The sequence below is a fragment of the Mastigoproctus giganteus genome, chromosome 5 (genome assembly GCF_048544385.1).
Source record: "Mastigoproctus giganteus isolate SK-2022 chromosome 5, ASM4854438v1, whole genome shotgun sequence".
NCBI lineage: Eukaryota > Metazoa > Arthropoda > Arachnida > Uropygi > Thelyphonidae > Mastigoproctus > Mastigoproctus giganteus.
In genome coordinates, this window is record NC_143579.1 from 139,606,336 (window position 1) to 139,634,072 (window position 27,737).

Consider the following 27,737-nt stretch of genomic DNA (forward strand, 5'->3'; position numbering starts at 1 on the left):
AAATAAGGCCAAATTTCAGTAGGTTGACCTATGGGGGCTAAACCCAAATTGAATTCATGGATGAAGAGATGGATGTGTACACTCAAATCTTGAAGATTGCAGGTTCAAAGGTCCTGGCTAAAACGTTAATAATTAAGTTTGGTCAGTGATTACAGGGATCAGTTTATCTCCACAATTTTTGAAAATAGTTCAAAATTTTTGATGGGAACAAATTTTTGATTTTAGTTTTGATGGGAACAAAAATATATTACATTGGGTATGAAACTGCACTTCCTTTCCTTCACAACAAAATTAATTGGCATTTGCTTTGAGTGAGAATGCATCTTCCTCAGATCAAATTGTCATTTTGCCATTATGTTATTCCTTGTGGTGTTAATTTATGTGGGTATCATCCAAATAAACATATGATTGTTATTCATAAGTTCACATGTTCTTCATTTGGTAGAGATATTTTCTACAATGAGCAACAGTACTTTTCCTTTCAATGAAAAATTTAATGTTATTGTCTTTTCTATATTTCCATGTTGTTTGACTGCATATTCCTTCTGTATGAATATGCCCAAATGTTTGCTGCATATAGCCCTGCTGGTATGATAAAAGTAAAAAAAAATTACCAAGTCATCAAAATTTTTGACTAACAAATTCAGTCTTTGAAATCTGAATGTTCTTTAGGATGAAATTTCTAACTTTCCTGGAATGTTCTTTTGGATGAAATTTCTAACTTTCCTGGACTGTTCTTCAAAGGAAATTCTTTGATTGAAGAGCTTTCAACAGAATTTAACACATTTCAGATTTCAAGCACTAGAGAACAGTTTTGAAGTTTGACAGATTTTGAATAATCTTGATGCTAAGAAAGCTCCACGTCCTGATGGTATTTCTTCACTTGTTCTCAAAACTTATCCTGAGTGTTGAGTTTACTGCTGTTCTGTGTCACCTTTTTTCACTTTCTTATTCCAAAGGTGTTTTCCCTTCTGCTTATAAATTTGTTCATATCCACATAGTTCTTAAAAAGGGTGACTAATCCCCCCTCCTATTATGGTCCCATCGCACTTACCTGTACTCTTTCTAAAGTAATGGAGAAATGCATCAACCTCCAACTCCTATACTATCTAGAAACCTATCATCTGATCAAAAATCTCTAGTGTAGATTCCATCAATGTCAATCTTTTGGTGATATACTGTCTTATGTTACCCATCTATCAATGGAACAATTTTCTGAAACTCAAGCAGTTTCTCTAGTCATTTCAGAGGCTTTTGATCGTGTTTTGCCTAAAGATCTTCTAAATAAATTTTCATTATGTGTTACCAACTGTTTTTTGTAATTGGTTATCCAGTTTTCTCTCTGACCACTCATTGCAGGTGATGGTGATGGCCCCATATCCTCTAACTTCTTCATTAACACTGGTGTTCCCCGAGGTTGAGTTCTTTCTCCCACTCTTTCTCCTTGTGTATAAATGGGAAATCCTATCCATGATTTTACTGATGATAGACATTGCATTCTGCCTTCAAGTTTGAGAAACATTGTGCCCAAACAGCTTCAACTTTTCAAATATCCACTATCAATTTCATAAATGCTGATCTCCAGGTAATTCTCTACTTAGTTGATTTCAATACTTCTAAATCTTAGTCCTGTCTTTTATCTTGCAAAAAGGTTTCTTCTGCTTCTATGTTTATCTTTGATGATACTCGTATTTCTAGACAAGACCATGTATCTCTATTATCCTCATTTCTCTCTCAGAATAAGCTCATCACCAATATTGCTTCCTCTGCATCTAAAAAAAAGGGTTTTCTCTTTCACTCTTGGCATTATTTTCTTCCAAACAGGTTCCCATTCTGTACAAATCTTAAATCTGCTCTGTCATGGAATATTGTTCCCACATCTGGGATGGTGCCCCCAAAATCCCTCATGTTTCTAGACCCCCATTCAAAAAGAAGGTAGTTAGGAAAATTAATGATCCATATCTAACAAAGTCTCTCCACTCTCTTTCTCATAGCCATTCTATTTCTGCTGCATTCATTTTCTATAGTTACATCCATGGGCCCTGTTCTTTTGAATTGGTGTCTATAATTTCCACTCTTTTCAAAACCACTCTGAACACATGCTGCAACAAGTCAGCATCCTTTTACTGTCCAACTTTAAAATCTCAGAATGAACTTTTCTTCTTCCTCGTTCAACTTCTGTTTCCTGAAAATTACAATTTACAAAAATTGAAGTCTAATGTTAACAAGTGTCATCTTTCATCTACTTAACCAACATGGACAATGTTCTGTTGGAATGCATGCCAAGAAGTGTAGTGATATTATTGAGAGGAAGAAATGTGTACTCTTATCAGCAAAGGCTTTAATTCTGTAAACTGCAGTACTTGGAGACTAGTCAACTATGAGGAGATGTGATTGAGATGTGTAAGGATTTTAAGGGATTTAGAAAACTCTCTACTGATAGAATCCTTCCTCTTGCTCAAATTACATAAATGAGGAGATACTACAGTGATCTCCATCAAGATCATATAGATAAAATTGCTTCCAATGCATGGCTCACGAGCAGACATTCTTTCCCGAGGCTGAAGGATTCATGCTCACCAGGTAATCAACACCAGAACCCCAGGGGCTCACATCTGGTGTATGGGCTTGGCACACCTAGGGGCCTACGGCTGGATATCATCATTCTTCTCTTTCTTGGTGATTCCCTTCTACTTTCTCTCTCTCTCTCTCTTACTTACTGATGTCATATAAGCTTGCTTTCTTGCAATGTTTGCCAATACTAATACTAAATTTTCTGAAACCGGAGCTGTATGCTCGAATTGGGGTCACTAGATTCTTGAATCCATGTAGGGTTTTCAATTTTGTTTCTTTAGTGACTCATTTTCATCCAGTATTGCACCAAGGTTTAATTTGAAATCAGTATGCTTCTTACATTTGGACCAAAGGAAAAAAAAAACGTGAGGTGAGCACTGTTATCTACTAGATTGACCTCGGAATGCATGCCACAGGCTTTGTAAGTGATGAACCCATCATTCATAGAAAACACCTACTACCATACTCTTCTAAGTCAAGACATCCTGGGACAATGCACACGAAGTGGACTGGGGGAAATCATTAAGGAAAAAATTAAACTTAAAAAACATTGCAAAATTACCTTTTCAAAATTTAGTAAAAAGGCAATTACAAAAATTTATCTAGTATTCAGTTTAAGAATTTACACATACAGTGTACCAAAATTTTAACTTATTAGAATTAGCTTTACTAAAGAATTAAATTTACAAAATATTAAAGAGAATAACTACAAAATTACTGAAATTGAATTTATAAAATTAGAGAATTTAAATTAAAAAAATTTAAATAAATTAAGAAAACAAAAATTACTTTGTTGAAATATTAATCCTTATCTAGTACACTTTTCCATCTGGTGTGTGTGGTATTGCTGGTGGCTCCTAGGCATTTTCCCATTTCCACCTTGTTCATCTGTGGTGGTGCAGCACCTCTGCAGAGCAGTCCAAAAATTGTTGGCACTTGTGTGTTGGCACTAATGTGCATGTGTTGTATTGCTTGTTCCAGGCCACTCCTCCACCAGGGAGCAGCTAACACCTGGATGGCTGCTGCTGCCCATTGCCCATCCCTAGGTACAAGGAGCCTGGCCTTGGTTCATTATCACCTGTAGTGCTGAAATGCACACAATCTCTCACTATCCAAAGTGTGGAAACAGTGTGTTCCATCAGGGGGCCCAACAGCTAAATGGCCAGAAGAACAATGGTACACAACACTACACATATACAATGCCCACATACTTTTAAACCTCTAGCCTTGACAAAGTACTGTCTCACATATACAGTGAAAGCAACATGGAGATGGGTGGAACCCCTGGTGCCATGAGACCCTAAACACACTTTACACTTTCTGTAGATAGTGCAATATCAGTGGGCACCAGCAATCCTGCTCCCAGGAAGACAGCAAAAAAAAAAAAAAATAATAAAATAAAAAATAAATAAATACAGTACACTCTCGATTTTCCAGATAGATGGCAAAAAACAATTCCCGGATAATCGATTTCCCAGTTAATCCAAAAATACAGTAAGTCCCTGACATACGTAAGAGATATGTTCCAGGACTTATTACGTAAGTCGAGTTTTATGCAACTTGCAAACGACTAAATATTGCTACTATATCCCTGATATGCCAAAATTACAGAAACCACATAATATCCTCAGAAGAATGAAGAAAAATAGTTGTATATTTTTAATTATTTAAATTAAAAACTTTATCTGGGGACAGTGGCCAAGAACATTGCTCCTTAAAGCTCTTCAAACAGAGAAGTTTTTCCTGATTTATTTTCTGCTTTATTAGTTTAAATTGTCATATTAACTTATTTTCTAGAGTAGCTTTATATTCCTAGTTACGATACTTAGTTTAAAGTTTAACTTAGACAGAGATTTCGTAGATATTACTTAGTATCGGTAACGGTATCAAATCCACGTGTCACAAACCAAATTTTTTTTTTAACCAAATTTAGTCGATTTATTAACCAACTGTTATATCAAATTATCATCTATAAGTAGATTATAGACCTAGTCAGGATCCTTAGTTTATTCTAAATTGAGATAGCGAGATTTGGAAGCTAATCAATACTTACGAGTCCGTAGAAATACCGTTCGTGATTCCCGCCATTTTTACACGATAGCATAAGCTTAGTGTCGTATAGTGCATAATATAATATTGTCAATTAATCAGTAAATCTATTAATCTTGATAAACTTTATTGTCAATTAAATTGTACTTTTAACTCTATATATATATATATATATATATATAACGACTTAATCGTAACAAATAATTAATACATAACTATAGTGGTACACGTGATACGGAAGTTGTATAAAGGGAACTCGTAGAAAACACTAGATACCGAAAAAAATATATATATAACATAACTGTTTTGGGATATAACTTAAGGATTTAATTTTTGTTTTGAATTTTATTGAATTAAATCGGAATCATGACTCTGACCAGAGCAGCAAAGCAAAAGGCTCAAGCTAATGGGAGTGCTGTGGTTCAGGGGAGAACTGAGGGGGGCAGTTGCCCTCTGAATCACAGTCTATTAAAATGCACTGTTTGCTTGATGTTTGCGGAGCAGTCGGGTACGGGACATGATACTGCCAAGGGGGATGTCTTTGTGTGTGCACGATGTAAGGAGTGCAAGGAAATCAGGCGACAACTCAGCGTTGTTATGGGCCTTTATGAGAGCTTGAAGGACAGGGTGGATGCCCTCGAAGGAAATAAATTGAGGGGCCCATCAAGCTCTCAGCTGCCCACATCAACGCCAGAGCTTGCACTTGGTCATCAGGCAACACAGAAGCAGCCCCCTAGGCAGAATGCGCTGGTCCCACAGGAACTAGTAGTTGTTGGTGACTCTATTGTCAGGGAAACGGGGAACATACTTTGTAAAAAGGATAGGTGGAATAGGACCAGGGTATGTCTGCCAGGGGCAAAGGTTGATGACGTTGTAGAGCGGATATCATCTTTTAAGGGCACAAAAGGTGATATAGTTGTACACGTTGGCACTAATGATATTAAGAGTAGGAGACCGGCGGAATTACTTAGCAAGTACAGGTCACTGTTGAAAAAAAGCCGTGAATTAGGGTTGAACTTGAAAGTGTCTGCAATTCTGCCCAGACACGATAGGAGGGAGTATATGATGAGAGCCTTGTCGATCAATTCGGCCCTGGAGGGATTGTGCAAGGCTCAAGGGGTAGAATTTTTTTCAGCCTGGACTGTACTTGTTAACAGGAGAGATTGCTTCTACAGGGATGGGATACACTTAAATAGAAAGGGTGCAAGAATTTTTGCTGATGCTGTCGAGGCAGTGTTAGGTGGGTCGGAAAACTGCTAGTTGGGGGGGATACAAGGACTAATAGATTAACAGTAGCCACTGGCAGAGGTGGAAGTGATTCTTGCACTGCTTCTATTGAAATGAGCAGAAGTCTGAAAAACAAGATGCAGGATATTTCAGAGACTGCTGGTAGTCATTGCGGTACAAGTAAACACATGGGTTGTGTTAGGGTAGCTAAGAATAGAAACAGGTGCATGTATACCTGCGTGTACACCAATGCTAGGAGTTTGGTAAATAAATTTGATGAATTTGAGGTATTGCTCAAAACATCAAAGGCAGATATTGTTGGGATATCAGAGACGTGGTGTCACACAGATATAAGTAATGCGGAACTGGAATTTGGGGAATACAATGTGTATAGAAAGGATAGACAGGACAGGAGGGGAGGAGGGGTTATGCTATTAATTAAGAAACACATAAAGTCCAAGGAAGTGAAGCCAGTCGACATCGATGGACAGGGCAGTGTCGAGTCAGTTTGGTGCGACATAAGCATAGGGAAATCAAAATTGAGAGTAGGAGTGTGCTATAGGCCTAATGACTCTGATGAGTATAATAAGATATTGTACAGGGAAATAGAGTGGGCCAGTAAATCTGAGAGTCTTATAATGGGGGACTTTAATTTCCCAGATATTGACTGGAATTTGTGGGTTGGTCACTCGCACACTAGCAAGGCTTTTGTGGATTTATTGGATGATTGTTTTCTACATCAGCATGTTCGTGAGGCAACAAGAGGGAGCAATACTCTTGATCTGATTATCAGTAGTGATTCTTCATGCATTAAGAACCTGCAGATAAATGAACCACTAGGTGGCAGTGATCACAGTGTGTTGAAGTGGGATTTACTCAAGGAGGTAACTACCATCAGAGGTAAAGGGAAGGGTTTTTGTTTTCGTAAAGGCGACTATGATGGTCTGAGACAGTATTTAAATTCTATACAGTGGGACCAACTGATGATGTTACCAACAGCAAACTCAAAATGGGAAGCATTCAAGGAACTAATCTTGGAGGCTACCAGGCTTTACATACCAACTAAGAAATATTGTTCAAGGTTTAGGCCTAAATGGTTGTCAGATGAGCTAATGAGACATGTGGCAGAGAAGAAAAATGCATGGGATACATACAAATTAATGGGTGACATGGAAGCCTATGATAGATATAAGTTGGTCTGTAACCAAGTCACAAAGGAGATTAGGCAGGCAAAGGCAGACTATGAAAAATCCTTGGCAAAGGATGCAAAGAAAAACAGAAAAGAGTTTTTTACATACTTGAACTCGAAAAGGAAAGGGATGAATCAGATTGGTCCACTGGATATTGATGGTTCAACAGTTGAGGATCCTGCTCAGGTGGCTAACAATCTAAACGAGTATTTTGCATCTACATTCACGCATGAGGAGTTATTCAGGAAGGAGAATGATGTAGGTAAAGTAAACATTGGCAGTGAGCTGGATGATTTTGTAATAACTGAGAGGAAAGTGGAGGAGAGATTGTTGAGGATAAACATAAAAAAGGCACCTGGGGTGGATGGGATCTATCCAGTTATATTAAAGGAGGCAGCAAAGGAAGTATGCAAACCCCTAGCCATAATTATGAGAGCTTCTTTGGACTCAGGGGAGGTGCCCATAGACTGGAGATGTGCAAATGTAACCCCAATTCACAAAGGAGGATCAAAGGCTGACACAAGTAATTTTAGACCTGTTAGTTTAACTTCTGTTCCAGGTAAATTAATGGAGGCACTGGTTAAAGAAGCACTGCAGGATCATCTAGACAAGAATTCAGTTATAGCTCAGACGCAGCATGGTTTTGTTAAGGGCAGGTCTTGCCTGACCAATTTGATTGGATACTATGATGTAGTCACAAAAGAACTGGATGCAGGGAATAACTTTGATATTATATATTTGGATCTTAGAAAGGCTTTTGATACTGTTGCACATGGAAGACTGCTGCACAAATTGGAGCAGTGTGGCATTGGAGGCAAATTGCTGCTATGGATAAGGGGATGGTTGAGTGGCAGAAGACAGAGAGTGGTAATCAATGGACACTGCTCAACGTGGACTAATGTTATTAGTGGAGTTCCTCAAGGTTCAGTGTTGGGTCCGTTGTTGTTTTCGGTGTTTATGAATGATATTGATGATGGGATATCAAGTTTAATGTCCAAGTTTGCAGATGATACAAAGGTTGGCAGGGTCGTTAAGGACAATACTGACGCTATGCTGCTGCAACAGGATCTGGAAAGGTTGAACAGATGGGCTGAGAGGTGGCAAATGAGGTTTAACATCGACAAATGTAAAGTGCTGCATATGGGAAACAGTAACCCCAGAGCAACGTATCAACTCTGCGGTACTACACTGACAGTGGTGGAGAATGAAAAGGACCTGGGGGTAATTGTGCAGGCAGATATGAAGTTCTCTGAGCAGTGCAGACGAGCTGCAAGAGTAGCGCATGGTGTCTTGTCAATGATATACAGGAATTTTTCTAGCAGGGATAAGGAGGTGATTATTCCCTTGTATAAGGCAATGGTAAGGCCACATCTTGAGTACTGTATACAGGTCTGGAGGCCTCATTTCAAGAAGGATGTAGAGCTGCTGGAACGGGTACAGAGAAGGGCAACAAGATTAGTAAATGGAACAAAGGGTTGCTCTTACGAAGAAAGGCTTAAGTTTTGCAAATTACAGAGTCTGGAGACTAGGCACCGGCGAGGTGATCTGATAGAGGTGTATAAGGCTTTGAATGGTTTGAGCATGCTCAATGCCAATGGGATTCTTCATCTTTCTCAGAATAATCACCTCAGAGGGCATAAATTCAAATTGAGGAAGGCCGGATGTCGGATAGATGTGCGGAAATTTGCCTTTGGCCAGCGGGTGGTTGGTTGGTGGAACCGACTTCCATCACTTGTTGTTGAAGTTGATAGCCTAAACAAATTTAAAGCTCAACTGGACAGGTATTTCGAACGAACGGAGGGGTGAAATGGGAGTGGGTGTTTTTTTTTTTTTTTTTTTTTTTTTTTTGGCTGATGCTGAATAAGCTTGCTTTCTTGCATCATATGCCTCTGCTAATGCTAATGCTAATGCTAAGAAGCCAGAGTAGCACATAAGAAAACAAAAGGAAGAAAAAACACATGTTATTGTATTATAAAACTGATATGTATTTTGTAGTCTTGGTTATTATAGTTGACTTCATTACCACTTCTCGTATTCTGTCTTTCTCCTTTATTGTGTTCACCTTTGCCACTGACAAATCTGAATTCAGCACGGTACTTGTTAATGTTTGGCCATTTTCATACATCTTTATTATTTTAATTTTCTGATCCAACTCGATCGCTTTCCTTTCTTGATAGATTTACTAGTAGCGCTGTCACTTATTCTCTTAGTTGGCACCATGATAACAGTCAAAATTAAATTTTCTGAAAAGTACTTCACAGGGGACGAAAACTCACTATTATCACCCCTTTAGCAAGCTCACATTTTGCTAAAGCACATTTCTGGAGGTCACTACCATAAAACAATAAAAACAATTTCCACTTCCTGTTTATTGGGCTTTTCTGTTAGTGCAGTTCATTATAAACAGGTAGTAAATTCGATCTTATTGCATTTGCAATAATACCGATAGCTGGAATTCTGTGGGTTTTTATGATTATTATGGTGAAATGTGTGTCCCCTTCAGTGACATCTTCAGTCTTATTAAAAAATATATAAATAACGTAACACAAGGCCGAAGCTACGTAAGTCGGCAACTTGCTGTATCGAAAAATATTCTGCAACCTACGTAAAAAGTATGGCGATAGATAAAAAATGAAAAAAACTTATCACGTACAATTTCCACTTCCTGTTTATTGGGCTTTAGTGCAGTTCATAATAAAAACAGGTAGTAAATTCGATCTTATTGCATTTGCAATAATACCGATAGCTGGAATTCTGTGATACTACTCGCATATCCAATACGATGCTTCCCTTTATTTTTTACAATGTCGTGTATGGTTTGGTCACCAACATTATAATGGTTCTTTAGAGAATTAGCGGATGTACCATTTTCAGACTTTTTGAATAATTTCAAGTTTTTGTTTAATTGAAAGCATAACTTTTGTATTTGCCCATCATTTTTGCGATTTCTAAATAAAAAAATAAAAATAAATAGTTACTATAAAAAAAAAAAATTCCAACATCCCTGACATAAATAATGAAACAAAATTTGTCCTTTTGCAGTGCGACGGAACACAACAATAGACGATGCATTAAAACAAACTAAACTTTTTTTTTTTTTTTTGAGTGGTATGTGTGAAGACAGTGGGGGGGGGGTTGCAAGATAATAGGTACACTAATCTCAGAATGACGATTTATAACATCGCTTATTTATGACTTGCAAAACATCTGTTTATACCTTTATATTTATTACTTGAATTTTATATAAGATTTCTGGTTGATTTTTTTTTTAATTTGGAGCTGTGAAGTTTTTCCACGTTAATCCAAACCTAGTAAATCGAGAGTCTGTATTTGTAAATTAACCTAGTAATTATTTTACTCAAATTCTGATATTTTATATTACTTGAATCTAACTTTTAGATATCACAAAGATGTTATTTAACCTCTCATTAAAATTTATGTTAAGTGATACTTTATTAGGTTGAGTGATACTTCAGGACACAGTACTGCAGATTTAATTTTTATTATATTCTATTTTTATTTTAAGGCATCTGAACAGCAGCATGTGGAATCTGGAATGGCTTTGAAGAAAAAGAAATGGAAAGCCCCAACTAGTTGTTTTGGAGCAGAGGCAGATTTATCATATAATGCAGATGGCATAGCATGTGATCTGGAAGATGAATTAAGTGTCCAGGATCTGGTAGACTTTTCACCTGTATATCGTTGTTTACATATCTATTCTGTACTGGTGAGTCTCACTTTATTTTTAATATTGTACATATAGCATGCTTTTGTATTTATGCCATAATATTTTATTTATTGATATATATATATATATATATATATATATTTGTCATTTATATATTAATTATTTGTTTAAATTTTATTCTCTTTCTTTCTTTGTGCACACACTCACTCACTCACTCACTCACACTTACATGCGCACTCACTTACACTCTCACTCTTACACGCGCACTCACTCACGCACACACTCGCGCGCACACAATTATTTAAATAATAAAGCAGGTATAAATTATATAATTGTGAGCCAGGTTATTTGCATTTGAATGTTATAACCATAATAGTATTACATATAGAAAAGACAGAGTGGTAATCAAAGGACAGTGCTCTTCGTGGACTAATGTTATTAGTGGAGTCCCCCAGGGTTCACTGTTAGGTCCATTGTTGTTTTCTGTTTTCATTAATGATATTGATGATGGTATGTCTACAGTCTTAATGTCTAAGTTTGCAGATGATGTGAAGGTCGGCAGGGTTGTTAATTGTACTAATGACAGTATGCTGCTGCAACAGGATCTAGAAAAGTTGAGCAGATGGGCTGAGAGGTGGCAACTGAAGTTTAACATTGACAAATGTGAAATACTGCATATTGGAAGCAGCTATGAAGCAGATATGAAGTTTACCGAGCAGTGCCAGACTGTCTGCAAGAATAGCTCATGGTGACTTGTCAATGATATACAGGAATTTTTCTAGCAGGAATAAGGAGGTGATTATCCCCTTGTAGGGCAATGTTCAGGCCACATATTGAGTACTGTATACAGGTCTGGAGGCCTCATTTTAAGAAGGATGTAGAGCTGTTGGAACAAGTACACAGAAGGGGAACAAGATTAGTAAAAGGAACAAAGGGTTGCCCTTACGAAGATAGGCTTAAGTTTTGCAAATTACAGTGTCTGGAGACTAGGCACCTGCGAGGTGATCTGATTGAGATGTATAAAGCCTTGAATGGTTTGAGCATGCTCAATGCTGATGGGATTCTTCCTCTTGCTCAAGAATAATCGCCTGAGAGGGCATAAATTCAAATTCAAAGGAAAGACAGTTGTAGGATAGATGTGCGGAAGTTTGCCTTTAGCCAGCAGGTGGTTGATTGCTGGAACAAACTTCTGTTATTGTAGAAGCTGATAGCTTAATATGGCTGTCGGGCTTCATTACTCCTAAGGATGTTCTATGGCCAAGTGATATTCACTGCTGTTTGCAGCAGAAACTGAAGTGCATATGTGAAATGAATATCTGCATCACCATGCTTTAGCTGCTGTAGTATGTACATCTTGTAAGGTTAGTACCGCAACATCTGATGCATTACTAGCCTTACAGTGGAATACGGCATGTCCATTTCTCAAGAAACAGCTGGCACACTTGCCCTACCACATGGAGATTGACTTGATAAATCCACGACAGCCATAGCCACATCTTCAACACAAGAGGAGCCCACTCATTTTCATCCTCTACCTGGTTGAACACCAAGATGCCCTGTCGCTTCAAATTTCACAATCGTTCTGCGGACAGCACAAACAGTCATAGGTCCACGCCTTATGTGCTTCTGATGCTGGAATTCTCTGATAGCCGCATCTGCGTTGTTTCTGTTCTGATAGTACAGTTTCACTAATAGCACCTTTTCCTGAAATGTTGTTGGCATTGCTGCTGTAGTGTAGGCAAACATCTACTGTTTGCCTGCAGCACTACATAAATAACGTAAATTATTTGTATAATTGTAACTAAGATAGTTACACTCCATACAGTGACAAATTTTGTAACTAATTTTTTTTTCCAATGAATGGCAAGTGTATTCTTTATTGTACCTGTTGTCCAAATTTCTCTTCAGTACGAGCTAGAACTCGCTCTAGAGCACTCTACATAGGGATACTTCAATTTTAACAACCTGTGTGTGTGTATATATATATATATCACCCAGTAAACAAGTCAATAAATTCTTTTGACCTAGGCTTTTTTTTTATGATGATATTGCAAAGACAGCTGGTATGAGCGTACTTATTATTATTTACTTATATAAAATAACCTTAAAGCAAAATCTTTCAAATTAGATCTGAGTTCAATTTACAAAATTTTTTAGATATCTTTTATTCTACTAGAATTTTAAGAATTAGAAATAATAATAATAAATCTTAGTTACTGCCTTTGCAGGCAGGCACTGAAGAAATAGTAAGAAAATACCACAATGTTTCTCTGTTATGTACATATTTTCCAAATGGGAAATCAACATAATCGGTCCTTGAGGTTGTCACAGATATTCTCTCAGATATGCCAGACAAGCTGTACTTGGTACCTGGAAGTCTAAAATGCTGATGAAACTGATATTTGGGTGACACTCAAGTGAAGTGGACCCAATTTCGGCGACGGTCTGTAACAGCCAGATCCTCTGCTTGCACCTTCACGATGGTGGGACTGTTAGTAATCCTGTGTATAACCTCCATGCACAAGTACATGGTGGGAGACCACCCAGGTGTGAACCAACGTAAGCAGGGGTCGAGGTGTGGCACCCACACCACAAGGAGGAATACTGTCCCTCTATGTTACCATAGTGTCTGGAGACACTAAAAACAGTTTGCCAACTGTGTTTAGTTAGTACACCGGACTGAACCTATTGATAACTCTCTATACACTAGCTGATCCGGAAGCCTCCTAATCTTGCTACCTCTACTCTGCCAGATAGTGACTGGAGGGAGTCCGAGTAGTGTGTATGCGGGGAGCATTGTCGAGGCCACATTATGTCAAAGATCTGGGTATATTCTTACCATGTGTATGCCATATCCAAAAATTTCATTACTTCATACAGCATGTCCCACCCACTTTTTCTTAGTATTGAATACACCATGAATTGTCAAACTAATAGAGCAAGCTTATCTGCGAAAAGATCTAAACCGCCCAAGCACTTCCTAATTCATTTCACAAATATGCTTGGTCTCAATTCTAATCTGAATGATGTCCATTTCCACTTGCAGTCTGCCAAACCCCATGTACTTTTTCTGACAGAATCTCAGTTATCGGTTGATTCAAATACTGCTCATCTCAGTTATCAGTTGATTCAAATACTGCTCATCTCAATTGCCCAGATTATTCACTGCATGATTCCTTTCGCCTCAAAGGTGGTATTGTGTCAGAGACTTGGTAATTTGGAATCTCCTCTCTTTGATCTTCTCTGGCTTTGTATTGCTCAAAACATCAAAGGCAGATATTGTTGGGATATCAGAAACGTGGTGTCACAGAGATATAAGGAATGCAGAACTGGAATTTGGGGAATACAACGTCTACAGAAAGGATAGACTGGATAGGAAGGGAGGAGGGGCTATGCTATTAGTTAAGAAATACATAAAATCCAAGGAAGTGAAGCCAGTGGACATCGCTGGACAGTGCAGTGTCGAGTCAGTTTGGTGTGACATAAGCATTGGGAGAGCAAAATTGAGAGTAGGAGTGTGCTATAGGCCTAATGACTCTGATGAGTATAATAAGATACTGTACAGGGAAATAGAGTGGGCTAGTAAATCAGAGAGTCTTATAATGGGAGATTTTAATTTCCCAGATATTGACTGGAATTTGGGGGCTGGTCACTTCACACACTAGCAAGGCTTTTGTGGATTTATTGGATGATTTTTTTTTACATCAGCATGTTCAGGAGGCAACTAGAGGGAAGAATACTCTTGATTTGATTATCAGCAGTGATTCTTCATGCATTAAGAATCTGCAGATAAATGAACCACTAGGTGGCAGTGATCACAGTGTGCTGAAGTGGGATTTACTCAAAGAGGTAACTACCATTAGGGGTAAAGGGAAGGGTTATTGCTTTCGTAAAGGCGACTACGATGGACTGAGACAGTATTTAAATTCTATACAGTGGGACCAACTGATGATGTTACCAACAGCAAATGCAAAATGGGAAGCATTCAAAGAACTTATCTTGGAAGCTACTAGGCTATACATACCAACTAAGAAATATTGTTCAAGGTTTAGGCCTAAATGGATATCAGATGAACTGATGAGGCATATGGCAGAGAAGAAACATGCATGGGATACATACAAATTAACACATGACACAGAAGCCTATGATAGATAGAAGTTGATCTGTAACCAAGTTACAAAGGAGGTTAGGCAGGCGAAGGCAGATTACGAGAAATCTTTGGCAAGGGATGCAAAGAAAAACAGCAAAGAGTTCTTTACTTATGTAAACTCTAGAAGGAAGGGGATGAATCAGATTTGTCAACTTGATATCGATGGGTCAACTTTTGATGATCCTGCTCAGGTAGCTAACAAACTAAATGAATATTTTGCATCGACATTCACACATGAGGAGTTATTCAGCGAGGGGAATGCCAGAGGTGTATTCAACTCTAGCAGTAAGCTACAGAATCTTGAAATAACTGGGAGTAAAGTGGAGGAGAAACTGTTGAAGATAAACACAAGAAAGGCACCCGGTGTGGATGGGATCTATCCAGTTATATTAAAGGAGGCAGCAAAGGAAGTAAGCAAACCCTTAGCCATAATTATGAGAGCTTCCTTGGACTCAGGGGAGGTACCCATAGACTGGAAATGTGCAAATGTGACCCCAATTCACAAAGGAGGATCAAAGGCTGACAAAAGTAATTATAGACCTGTGAGTTTAACTTCTGTTCCAGGAAAATTAATGGAGGCACTAGTTAAAGAAGCACTGCAGGATCATTTAGACAAGACTTCAGCTATAGCTCGGACACAGCATGGTTTTGTTAAGGGGAAGTCTTGCCTGACCAATTTGATTGGATACTATGATGCAGTCACAAAGGAACTGGATGCAGGGAATAACTTGGATTTTATGTACTTGGATCTTAGAAAGGCTTTTGATACTGTTGCACATGGAAGACTGCTGCACAAATTGGAGCAGTGTGGCATTGGAGGCAAATTGCTGCTGTGGATAAAGGGGTGGCTGAGGGGGAGAAGACAGAGAGTGGTAATCAATGGACACTGCTCATCGTGGACTAATGTTATTAGTGGAGTCCCTCAGGGCTCAGTTGGGTCCATTATTGTTTTCTGTATTCATAAATGATATTGATGAGGGTATATCAAGCTTAATGTCGAAGTTTGCAGACGATACAAAGGTAGGCAGGGTTGTCAAGGACACTACTGACATTATGCTGCTGCAACAGGATCTGGAAAGGTTGAGCAGATGGGCTGAGAGGTGGCAAATGAAGTTTAACATTGACTAATGTAAAGTACTACACATGGGAAACAGCAATCCCAGAGCAACGTATCAACTCTGTGGTACTACACTGACAGTGGTAGAGAATGAAAGGCACCTGGGGATGGTTGTGCAGGCAAATATGAAGTTCTCTGAGCAGTGGAGACGGGCTGCAAGAGTAGCTCATGGTGTATTGTCAATGATATATAGGAATTTTTCTAGCAGGGATAAGGAGGTGATTATTCCCTTGTATAAGGCAATGGTCAGGCCACACCTAGAGTACTGTATACAGGTCTGGAGGCGTCATTTCAAGAAGGATGTAGAGCTGCTGGGACGAGTACAGAGAAGGGCAACAAGATTAGTGAATGGAACAAAGGGGTGCTCTTATGAAGAAAGGCTTAAATTTTGCAAATTACAGTGTCTGGAGACTAGGCACCAGCGAGGTGATCTGATAGAGGTGTATAAAGCCTTGAATGGTTTGAGCATGCTCAATGCTGATGGGATTCTTCCTCTCGCTCAGAATAATCACTTGAGAGGGCATAAATTCAAATTGAGGAAAGTCAGATGTAGGATAGACGTGCGGAAATTTGCCTTTAGCCAGCGGGGGTTGGTTGGTGGAACAGACTTCCATCCCTTGTCGTGGAAGTTGATAGCCTAAATAAGTTTAAGGCTCAGCTGTACAGGTATTTTGAACGAACAGAGGGGCGAAGTGGAAGTGGTTTTTTTTTTTTTTTTTTTTTTTGGCTGATGCTGCATAAGCTTGCTTTCTTGCATCAAATGCCTCTACTAATGCTTAAAATCTCCCTACCTCATTGTGTCAAATTGATTTGTTGTGTCTACCGTTCTCCCAGCTCCACTAATCACTTGGAGCTCTTTGACTTCCTCTCTTTGCAACTTGACTTTCTCCTGTCCAACTTTCCTAAGAGGGAGGTAATTTTCCTTGGTGATTTTAATGTTCACAACTCCATCTGGCTTCTGTTTTGTAGTCATACCGACCCAGGTGGTCGAGATGCTGAGGCTTTGTAATTACTAATGACTTTGCACAGATTGTTCATTTACCTACAAGAATGCCGGACGATCCTAATCATACAGCCAACCCGTTTGATCTTTTTCTCACAAACAACCCTTTTAAGTACACAGTCGAAATAAGAGGTCCTTTAGTCACTTCAGATCACAACTTGGTGATTGTCTCTTCTCCAATGGAGCCTTTATCTCATGGCTATTCCCAACCTCGTGTTGTTTGGCATTACAAGAATGCAGAATGGGATGACCTGCGAGATTTCTTTTCTACTTTTCCTTGGTCGGATTACCGTTTCAAAACTTCTGATGTCAATGTCTGCTCAGATCGTGTCAGTGAAATTATTCTTGCAGGAATGGAATCCTTTATCCCACACTCCACTTTAAAATCTCATCCTTTATCTAAATCTTAGTTTTCCAATAAATGTGTTACAGCTGTTCAAGAGAAGAATGTTGCATATCGTGATTGTCTTGTTTCATTTTCTGCCTACACCAAAGCCTGCAACAATTGTAAAGCAGTTATTAATCAGTCCAAACTAGAGTTTGAACAGGCTAAGAGTAGAAAACTTACTTCTTGCTGTAATGGTAGCCGAGCATTCTGGTCTCTTGCCAAAGTTATTGGCTGCAACTTTTGCCCATCTCTGCTCCTCCCACTTCTGTTCTAAGCAGATGGTTCTGTTGTCACTTCAGCCAAGGATAAAGCTGACCTGCTAGACTCCCATTTTTCTTCCAACTCATGTATTAAAGATCTTGGTAAAACACCTCCCACCATTCCCAACACGCTCCATTCAATGCCTCCTGTGGTCTTCTGTCAAAAGGATGTCAGAAGGATTTTGACGAATCTCGATGCTAAGAAAGCTCCAGGTCTTGATGGTATTTCTCCACTTGTTCTCAAAACCTGTGCTCCTGAACTTACTCCTGTTCTTTGCCACCTTTTTTCACTTTCTTATTCCAAAGGTGTTTTTCCTTCTGCTTGGAAATTTGCTCATATCTGGCCAGTTCCTAAAAAGGGTGACAAATCCCTCCCATCCAATTATCATCCCATTGCAATTACTTCTGCTCTTTCTAAAGCAATGGAGAAATCAATTAACCGCCAACTCTTAAATTACCTGGAAACCTGTGTGATCAACGATCGCCAGTATGGATTCCATCAATGTCGATCCACTGATGATATTCTGGCTTATGTTACACAGAGTATCACCAGTGGAGTTTTAGTAATTGGTTATCCAGTTTTGTCTCTGATCCCTCACTGAGGGCAATGGTAGATGGCTCTCTGTCTTCTAACTTCCCCCTCTAATGCCGGTGTCCACCAAGGTTCAGTTCTTTCCCCCACTCTTTTCCACTTGTATATTAATGACCTTCCATTGACTGGAAATCCTATCCATAGTTTTCCCGATGATAGCACATTGCATTCTACTTTCCATTTTGAGAAACCTTGCCCTGCTTAATCAGCTTCAACTTCTTGAAAATCTGCTACTAATTCCTTAAATGCCGATCTTCAGGTAATTCTCTAGTTGGGCAAAGACAACTTAGTTGATATCAACCTTTCTAAAACTCAGTCTTGTCTGATATCTCGCAAAAAGGATTCTTCTTCTCCTATGCTTATCTTTAGTGACACTCCTATTTCTAGGCAAAATGATGTATCTGTTTTGGGGATTACCCTGACTTCTAATCTTTCTTGGCACTAGCATATTACAAATATTGCTTCCTCTGCATTGAAAAAACTCTGTTTTCTCTTTCGGTCTCGGCGTTACTTTTCTTCCGAACAGCTGCTCACTCTGTATAAATCGCAAAGCCACCCTGCCATGGAATATTGTTCCCATATCTGGAGTGGTGCCCCCAAAACCTCTCTCAGGCTTCTTGATTCCATTGAGAAGAGGGCAGTTAGGTTAATTAATGATTCATCTAACAGAGTCTCTCCACTCGCTGTCTCATAGACGTACTGTTTCTGCTGCATGCTTCTTCTACAGATACTTCCATGGGCACTGTTCTTCTGAATTGGCTTCTATAATTCCTGCACTCTCTCTTTGAAAACAGTCCGAACACGTGCTGCCACCAGCCAACGTCCATTTAGTGTCCAACTTCAAACTGACAGAACCAACTTTTCATCTTCCTCGTTTATTCATTCAACTGCAGTTTTCTGGAACAACCTTCCTTCATACGTATTTCCTGAAAATTACAGTCTGCAGAAGATCAAGTCCAATGTCAACAAATATCTTCTTTCGTCTTCTCAACCTCCAACCCAAGCACGGTACTAAGTACTATAGGTTCTAATACCTCTCGTGTTTGGGGTTTACATAAAAAAAAAAAAAAAAAAAAAAAAGTAGGTAATAAAGCACTCAAACCAATGTACGTTTGAGTTCTTTATTATCTACAAATAACGTAGTTTATCTGTGCTCCATGCCTCAACTGGAATATGTAAAATCATACATCTATAATATAAATTTGTCCTTTTGTGTGCATGTGTGGTCAATGTGAAATGAGTAAGGATGCCATCAGCATTTAATTTCTTTTCCTCAACCCATTTAAAGCCTTATGCATGTCAATCAAGTCACAAATGCTAAGTTTCTTGAAGTTGCTGTTTTTAGAACTTGAGTCTTTCTTTTGCTTTGTGGAGGTACAAAAATATTTTTTTTGTTGTTCAGTGTAATTATTGCTAAAGGTTTATTTAACTCTTTTGATGCTTCTTTTAACAATATTGATTCTTTGCCATCAGCTACAGTTTGCTTGTTTACTTTTATATTAAAAAATATCTCATCTGTCTTCTTTCCAGTTATCATAACTCCTTGTTGGATGTATTACAGTTAATGTATTTCTGGTGCCTTATTCTTGAAAAACTTCTTAATGTGTGAATTCAAACTCAGAATTAGGGCTTACAGTACCAAGATCCCCAGATCCCGGTCATTTTTTTTCTTATATTCAAATACCGGTATTGATACAAAAATACAGGTTTTTCGGTACTAATTTAAAAAAAAAAAAAAGAAGTTTATAATTTAATCACATAAAGGTTATAAAATCACCTTTATGTGATTATGATGTCCTTATCTCTACTAGCAAATGTTCGATAAATCATCAATAGGACACCATGCAACGTTGCAACGCGTCCACGATTCTTGGACAACTTCATTTCTGACCGTATTGTAACTCCCAAGTCCCCTTCTTCCACTACTGACTTTAGTTCAACTCCACCAAGTGTAAGTTATTTTGGGGTTGCTGTTCCCCAGGTGTAAGACCTTGCATTTTGCTGAATTAAAGCATATAGCTGCCACTTTTCTGACCATTCTGGAAGTCTATCTAGGTCACTCTGAAGCTCTGCTTGGCGGCACTTATTAACAACTCTACTGATCTTGACATCATCTGCAAGTTTAGACATCACACCCTATATCCCTTCATAGATGTCATTTAAGATGATCAAAAACAACAATGGTCCCAATACTGATCCTTGGGGAACCCTGCTTCTTACATTAACCCAATCTGAGGAATAACCATTTATCACAACCCCCTGCCTGGTGCCCTCAAGCCATCGTGCTATCCGTCTAAGGATTTTCCCTATGATTCCAGCCTGCTCCAACTTATAAAGTAACCGCTCATGTGGAACTGAGTCAAATGCTTTGCTGATATCTAAATAAACAATGTTGAAATTATTCTCTAAATCCAGCTCACAAGTGACCTGGATTTTGAGAATGGCTAACCAGATTTGTTAAACATTATTTTTCCTTTACAAAACCATGCTGTGTATCCTACAGAATTCCATTTCCATCTAAATGATCCTGAATTCCACTTTATCACTGCCTCCGTGATTTTCCCCACTACTGAAGGTAGACTGGCTGGTCATTGATTTCCCATTTCACTCCTAGAACCGCCTTTATGTTCCAATTTACACCAATCCAATGGAGTCTCTCCTGAGTCCAGTGATGCTCTCATAACTAGCCTTAATGGTTCAAAGCACTCACTGGCTGCCTCCTTTAAGATTATAGGGTATATGCCATCACCCACTGGAGCCTTACTCACCTGTGGGCACGAAAGTTTTCTCATTAAATAAACATGTGAAATTTCAACGTCAGTAATTACATTTTTTCAACTTCACTCCCATAATTTCTCATTGACGTGAAGGGTTTTTCTTCTGTAAATATCGATGCAAAGTAACTGTTGAGTTCATCTGCAATATCAGTTGTGGTATCTAATACTATCTGACGCAATTACATATGTGTCCGATCTGATTAGTCCTTCTCTTCTTTGCATTTATATATGTGAAGAATTCCTTGACCGCACTCTTTGCTCTCTTTATTCCTTATCCCTACTCTTTGCGCTCTCCCAGACTCATTAAAGATACTACAGTGAAAATTATACTTCGCTGAATAAAACATCTTTCTCCTTCAGAAAATGATGAATATTATTCAACCATGGAAGACTAACGTGGAACAGAACATCAGTGTTCCGCAAATTCTTTCCAAAATAAGTTCAAAGCCTAGAAAATATGGACTGAGATCGTCTATGATTATCTCGGTACAATAGTACCAGAATAGAATCTGAAAGGGCATTTTCTGCCGCTAATAAAATACTGTATGTACCGAAATTAGATCCATTTTAAACAATCATACTATTGATTGCTTATTAGCATTAGTAGAGGCATATGATGCAAGAAAGCAAGCTTATGCAGCATCAGCCAAAAAAAAAAAAAAAAAAAAACCACTTCCACTTCACTCCTCCATTTGTTCGAAATACCTGTCCAGCTGAGCCTTAAATTTATTTAGGCTATCAACTTCCACGACAAGTGATGGAAGTCTGTTCCACCAACCAACTACCCGCTGGCTAAAGGCAAATTTCCGCACGTCTGTCCTACATCTGTCCTTCCTCAATTTGAATTTGTCTTCTCAGGTGATTATTCTGAGCAAGAGGAAGAATCCCATCAGCATTGAGCATGCTCAAACCATTCAAGGCTTTATACACCTCTATCAGATCACCTCGCTGGTGTCTAGTCTCCAGACACTGTAATTTGCAAAACTTAAGCCTTTCTTTGTAAGAGTACCCTTTGTTCCATTCACTAATCTTGTTGCCCTTCTCTGTACTTGTTCCAGCAGCTCTATATTTCTTATGTTTCTTAAGAGCTCCCTTTATTCGGACAGGTAGTGTGGATGCTTAAACATAACTAAAATTTGCAGTAACAATATGTATTTTTTTTGTTTTTAGAATAACTGTATCTTTAATGATTTTTTCAGAATATTTATTATTGCAATAAAAGTTTATTTAAAACATGAATTCAAGTAATTACTGTACTTGTTTTTTCCTTACTTTATTGCACCTAATTGTCACCAAAATTATTGAGAAAAACGTTTGTTTTTGGAATGCCGTTATTAATACCGGTATTCCGGTTTTATAAATTAAAAGTACCGAAATACTGGTATTGAGATTTTGACCGGTATTGTAAGTCCTACTCAGAATATTTATTCAGTTTGTTAGCATTCTGAACTAGCACCTAAGAAAGTGGTTAGGCTATTCTGATCTAGTGCACCAATGTGATTTCACCTTTGTCTCTCTCCCTATGATGTTAATATATGCAATATATTTTTTTGCCGCTTTTCATTGTGTTCTTAGTTAATGCATCTCATAATCTGCTTAAGTATGTTTTAACCCCCATTCTCCCCCTTACTAACTTGATTGAAGACTAGTTTATACTTACTGTTAGGCTTCTTTGTTCCCTGATGAATTAAAATCATACCATGCATTATTATTCTCTGCTACCAACCTCATTATTTTATCTGACATGCATTTAGGTCTGAACCTTGAGCATTATTTCTTAGGTGCTATAAAAAGCTGATGAACTTCTACATTTACTTCCTTGAACACTGTGTTTAGCACTTTAATTTGTTTATAACATGAAGTGGTCACTCCAAAAAAAAAAAAAAAAATTAAAACTATATTAATTTTAGACATTAAGGTGTGATTATTTAAAACTTACATGGTTGTAATCCATAGAATGTTAATTTTTCCCCCTCTTCACTTGTAGGGTGCAAGAGAGACTTTTGAAGTTTATTATAGGCAGCAAAGGAAGCAACAGGCTAAACTTTCATTACAGCCACCTAATAATATGGTAAGATTGTATTTTGATTCTCATTGTACTGCATTGTTTATTCAGTGTGGTTTTCCAAGTATATAATTTATATAAAAAAAAATATTTTTATTTCTTGCAAATAATAAGTTTGCTGTTGCTTGATGCATGTGGGCATTCTGATGGTTATCTCAGTGCTTCATTTATCATGGTCAGATAAACAACTTGGCACTCAGTTTTATTCAAGTAGGTTTATAACAACAAACCAGCTTCATTGCTTTTCTAAGTATAGAAATCATGGGAGTGAAATGAACTGAAAAATAATGGAAAAATGAAATGAAAAGCTAAACGAAATGAAATGTAGTGACTGAGCACTGTCTCTGTCCCAATCAAATTGGGCAATACTGACAGGATTATAAAATTGTAGTGATATTTTAAAAGAATAATGATAATGAAATTGGGAGAGCCTTCATTGACAGGTTTTCTTCTGTGTAAAAAATGTATTACTTGTGATCAGATTACTCTTACTTAAAAAAAATAAATAAAATACTTGTTTGTAATGAATGAAACAAGTTTCTGAATGAAGAGTTTATAGAATTTTCAGCACATTTATGCACAATGAATTCTGTGAACTGCTTATGAATAAGACTATTGCTTATGCTGGAATATTCCTTTCTGAAGTTACAGGACAATCAAAAATAAATGATGAAATGACTATAAAGATGACAAATGTGCAAAAATCAGTATGGTTTCAGAAACATCCTCCTTAGAACTCATCAAAGTTGAGGCAAACAAAAAATAGCACCCCATCATGGTATATCTTGATATCCAGAAGGCCTTTGCACAAAACTTGGTGTTTTGGCATCATTTGAGATCTACACATTCTCTGCCTACTAGGACATTTACTTCTAATACAGAGTTTCCTGCTATACTGTTCAGATCCGTTATCAAAATGTGTGTCTAACTTAGGAAGGAGGAGTCACACACACACACGTCTCGGCCCTCAGTGCCACACTCTTTGCCATCAGAATAAATCAAATGACACAAAACATTCCTATAGTGTTGAAACATACCTATATGCTGATGACTTTACTATCTCACATTGCTCAGAATATGAGTTATATTGAATGACAACTTCAAGGTTCAATATAAATAGCTGTGTATGGCACAAAATGAATACCAACTCTCAGAACAGAAAAATATTGTTGTACACTTGTGAAAATATGCAAACTGCACCCTGAACCAGAACAGTTGGATATGCACCCCATAATACCTTCTGATTGTGTCCTTCTCTTTGGTCTAATTTCTGATAACAAGCTTTATTTTCTCAAATATATAATAAATTTCGGAACAGATATTTATTGTGTTTTAGAAAATTATTCCAGATATTTCGGTGTTGAATATCTGGAATAATTTCCAGATATTCCAGATAATCACTGAAATTTCAGAGTAATTTCAGTGATATACTCTAAGTATATCCAAAAAAAATTGAATATACTTAGAGTAATCTCAGCCATGACAGGGATGCTGTCCAATTCACCAAATTACTTTATTTGTATCACATTCTAATTATATCTCAACTGGACTATGGTGCTTCCCTACTCTGCTAAAAAGAGGGCCTTGGAGTGGCTTAATTCACTTCACCATTGTGTCCTATAGATAGCCATTGGAGCTTTCCAGACATCTACTGTTCAAAGCTGACACGTAGAAGCAATGAACCACCACTTCATCTCAGGAGCAAAATGCCGCTTCTAAATTATGCAGCCAAAGTACAGAGACTTCTAACACATTATGTATAGTCATATCTCTTTGACCTGCAATGGAAAATGAAATATAGCAGTAAGCCTAAAGAAAGTAAACCTTTAGAATAAGGCTGCAAGAGCTAATGCAGCATTGGAATCTGCACTAATGCAACATCACAGTCTAGTGGAGTATGATGTTTAACATGTTTTTACAGCAACATGTTCGAGGGGCAACCAGAGGGAGTAATACTCTTGATCTGATTATCAGTAGTGATTATTCATGCATTAAGAATTTGCAGATAAAGGAACTACTAGGTGAAAGTGATCACAGTGTATTGATGTGGGATTTACTTAAAGATGTAACTACCATCAAGGGTAAATGAAAGGGCTTTTGTTTTCTTAAGGTGACTACAGTAGTCTCAGACAGTTTTTAAATGCTATACAGTCAGATCAACTGAGGATGTTTAAAACAGCGAATTCTAAATGGCAAGTCTTCAAGGAATTAAACTTGGAAGCTACTAGGCTTTTCATGCCAACTAAGAAATACTGTTCAAGGATTAGACCTAAATGGATGTCAGATGAACTGATAAGGCTCGTGGCAGAGAAGAAAAATGTGTGTGATGCATATAAGTTATCATGTGACAGAGAAGCCTATGGCAGATATAAGCTAGTCTGTAATCAAGTCACAAAGGAGGTTAGGCAAGTGAAGGCTGATTACAAGAAATTGTTGGCAAAAGATGCAAAGAAAAACAACAAAGACTTCTTTACTTATGTAAACTCTAGAAGAAAGTGGATGAATCAGATTGGTCCACTTGATTTTGGTGGTTCGACTGTTGATGATCCTGCTCAGATAGCTGACAACTGAATGAGTATTTTGCATCTACATTCACACATGAGGAATTCTGTAATGAAGGGGAGGACAGAAGTTTCATCATAATCAGAAATTTTCAATCAACTGCAGAATGAAGGCCTCTCCAGCAACTTTCCAGTTCCTTCTGTTTTGTGCAATGGCCATCCATTTACTATCTACAAACTCATGAATTTCATCTGTCCATCTCCGTCGTTGACTTCCAGGTTTACTTCTAGTTCCTCTTGGGTACCATTCTGTTATTTTCTTAGCCCATCCGTCATCATGTCTTCGAGCTACGTGGCCTGCCCGAGACCATTTTAGTTCTTTAGTTTGATAGAATGTCCTTTACTTGAGTTTGCTGCCTAATCCATGTGTTTCTCTTCTTATTTAACAGTCTGATTTCCAATATAATTCATTCCATTCTTTGCTGTGTAGTTCTTAGCTTCTCTTCCATTCTTTTGGTGAGTGCCCAAGTTTCACTTTCATAAGTCATGGTGGGGAGTATACATTGGTTCATTATTTACGTTTCAGACAAACTGGGATATTGATCTTCAGTATGTGACTATATTTCCTGAATGCTATCCATCCAAGATTTATTCTTCTCTTGACTTCCAGCTATTTATCATTATTACAGCTGATGACTTGTCCCAGATAAGTATATGACTCCACCTTTTCAATTATTGCTCCTTCAATCTCATTATATAACTTTCTGTAGCATACTTATTCATCATTACTTTTTCTTTTATCTTTAGTCCAAAATCCTTACTAACTCTGCATAACTAATTTAAGATTTTCCTCTAATTTCTTCGGGATCATGGCTTATGATCACAATGTCTTCTGCAAATCATAAATGGTTTAGTTACTCTCCATTCATATTGACTCCTTTCTGTGACCAGTCCAATCTTCGGAAAACTTCTTCAAGAGCAGCAGTAAACAATATCAGAGTTATCGTTGAACTCCTTTCTCAATTTTAAATTTGCTACTGTCTTTGTCTAGTCTAAGAGGTAGGGTTCTCATATATTTTCTTCAAAATCATAATATATGGAGTATCTATGCCTTGTCTTTCCAGTGCCCGAAACATTGCCTTATGCTGTATGGAGTCAAACACCTATTCATAATCCACAAATGCCAGGCATAATGGTGTTTTATATTCATTTGCTTTCTCCATTAGCTGTGATATTACGTGTAGGTGATCCCATAGTTGAGAATCCTGCTCTAAAGCCAGCTTGCTGTTTTGATTGATTCTCATCAAGTATTCTTTCTAATCTGTTAGTAATGACCCTTGTGAACAACTTGTAGATGTGGGATAACAAGCTAATTGGTCTATAATTTCTGATTTATCTCCTTTGTTATGCCACAAAATTATGACTGCATTATTCCACTCCTTGGGCATCACACCTTTTCTAATGCATTTTTGTGAAGTCTTGCCAGTTATTGTGCCATGTTTCCACCTCCCAATTTTAACAACTGTACAATAACTTCATCTTCCCCTGTGGCTTTCTGATTCTTCATTTTCTTCAATGCATGTTCTACTTCATCAAGAAGGATATCGGGTAAGTCGTATGTGTTACTAATCTGATATCCATCTTCCTCAGTGCTGGCATCATTCCCTCGCTCCTTGTATAATTCTCTGTAGTAGTCTTCTGCTATTTGAATTATGCCTTCTATGCTATTTATAAGTACACCATCACTATTCTTCAGTTTCAGTATCAGTATAGGCAGCTAAATGATTTTGTAATAACGGTGAACGAAGTGGAGGAAAAATTGTTGAAGTTAAACATAATAAAAGGCACCTAGGGTGGATGTAATCTAACCAGTTATATTGAAGGAGGCAGTAAGGGAAGTTAACAAACCCTTAGCCATAATTATGAAAGCATCTCTAGATTCAGGGGAGGTCCCCATGGAGTGGAGATATGCAAATCTATCCCCAATTCACAAAGGGGGTTCAAAGGATGACACAAATAATTATAGACCTGTTAGTTTAACTTCTTTTCTGGGAAAAATAATGGAGTCACTGGTTAAAGAAGCGATGCAGGATCACCTAGATAAGACTGCAGTAATAGTTCAGACACAGCATGGGTTTGTTAAGGGGAAGTCTTGT

The 27,737-nt window shown here is 37.9% G+C and overlaps 1 protein-coding gene across 2 annotated transcripts in view; it reads left to right on the forward strand.

Annotated features, from left to right (window-relative positions):
• The window catches only part of Sec15 (exocyst complex component Sec15), a 654,019-nt gene that overhangs the window by 77,532 nt on the left and 548,750 nt on the right, over window positions 1-27,737 (forward strand). For both annotated transcript variants that reach the window (XR_016546976.1, XM_090374206.1), the window contains exons 5-6: window positions 10,567-10,767; window positions 23,003-23,086. Coding sequence is in view for 1 of the 2 variants with exons in the window: in XM_090374206.1 (XP_090230332.1) it covers window positions 10,567-10,767; window positions 23,003-23,086 (285 nt within the window). In the remaining variant the exon portion in view is untranslated. The remainder of the gene's footprint in view (window positions 1-10,566; window positions 10,768-23,002; window positions 23,087-27,737) is intronic.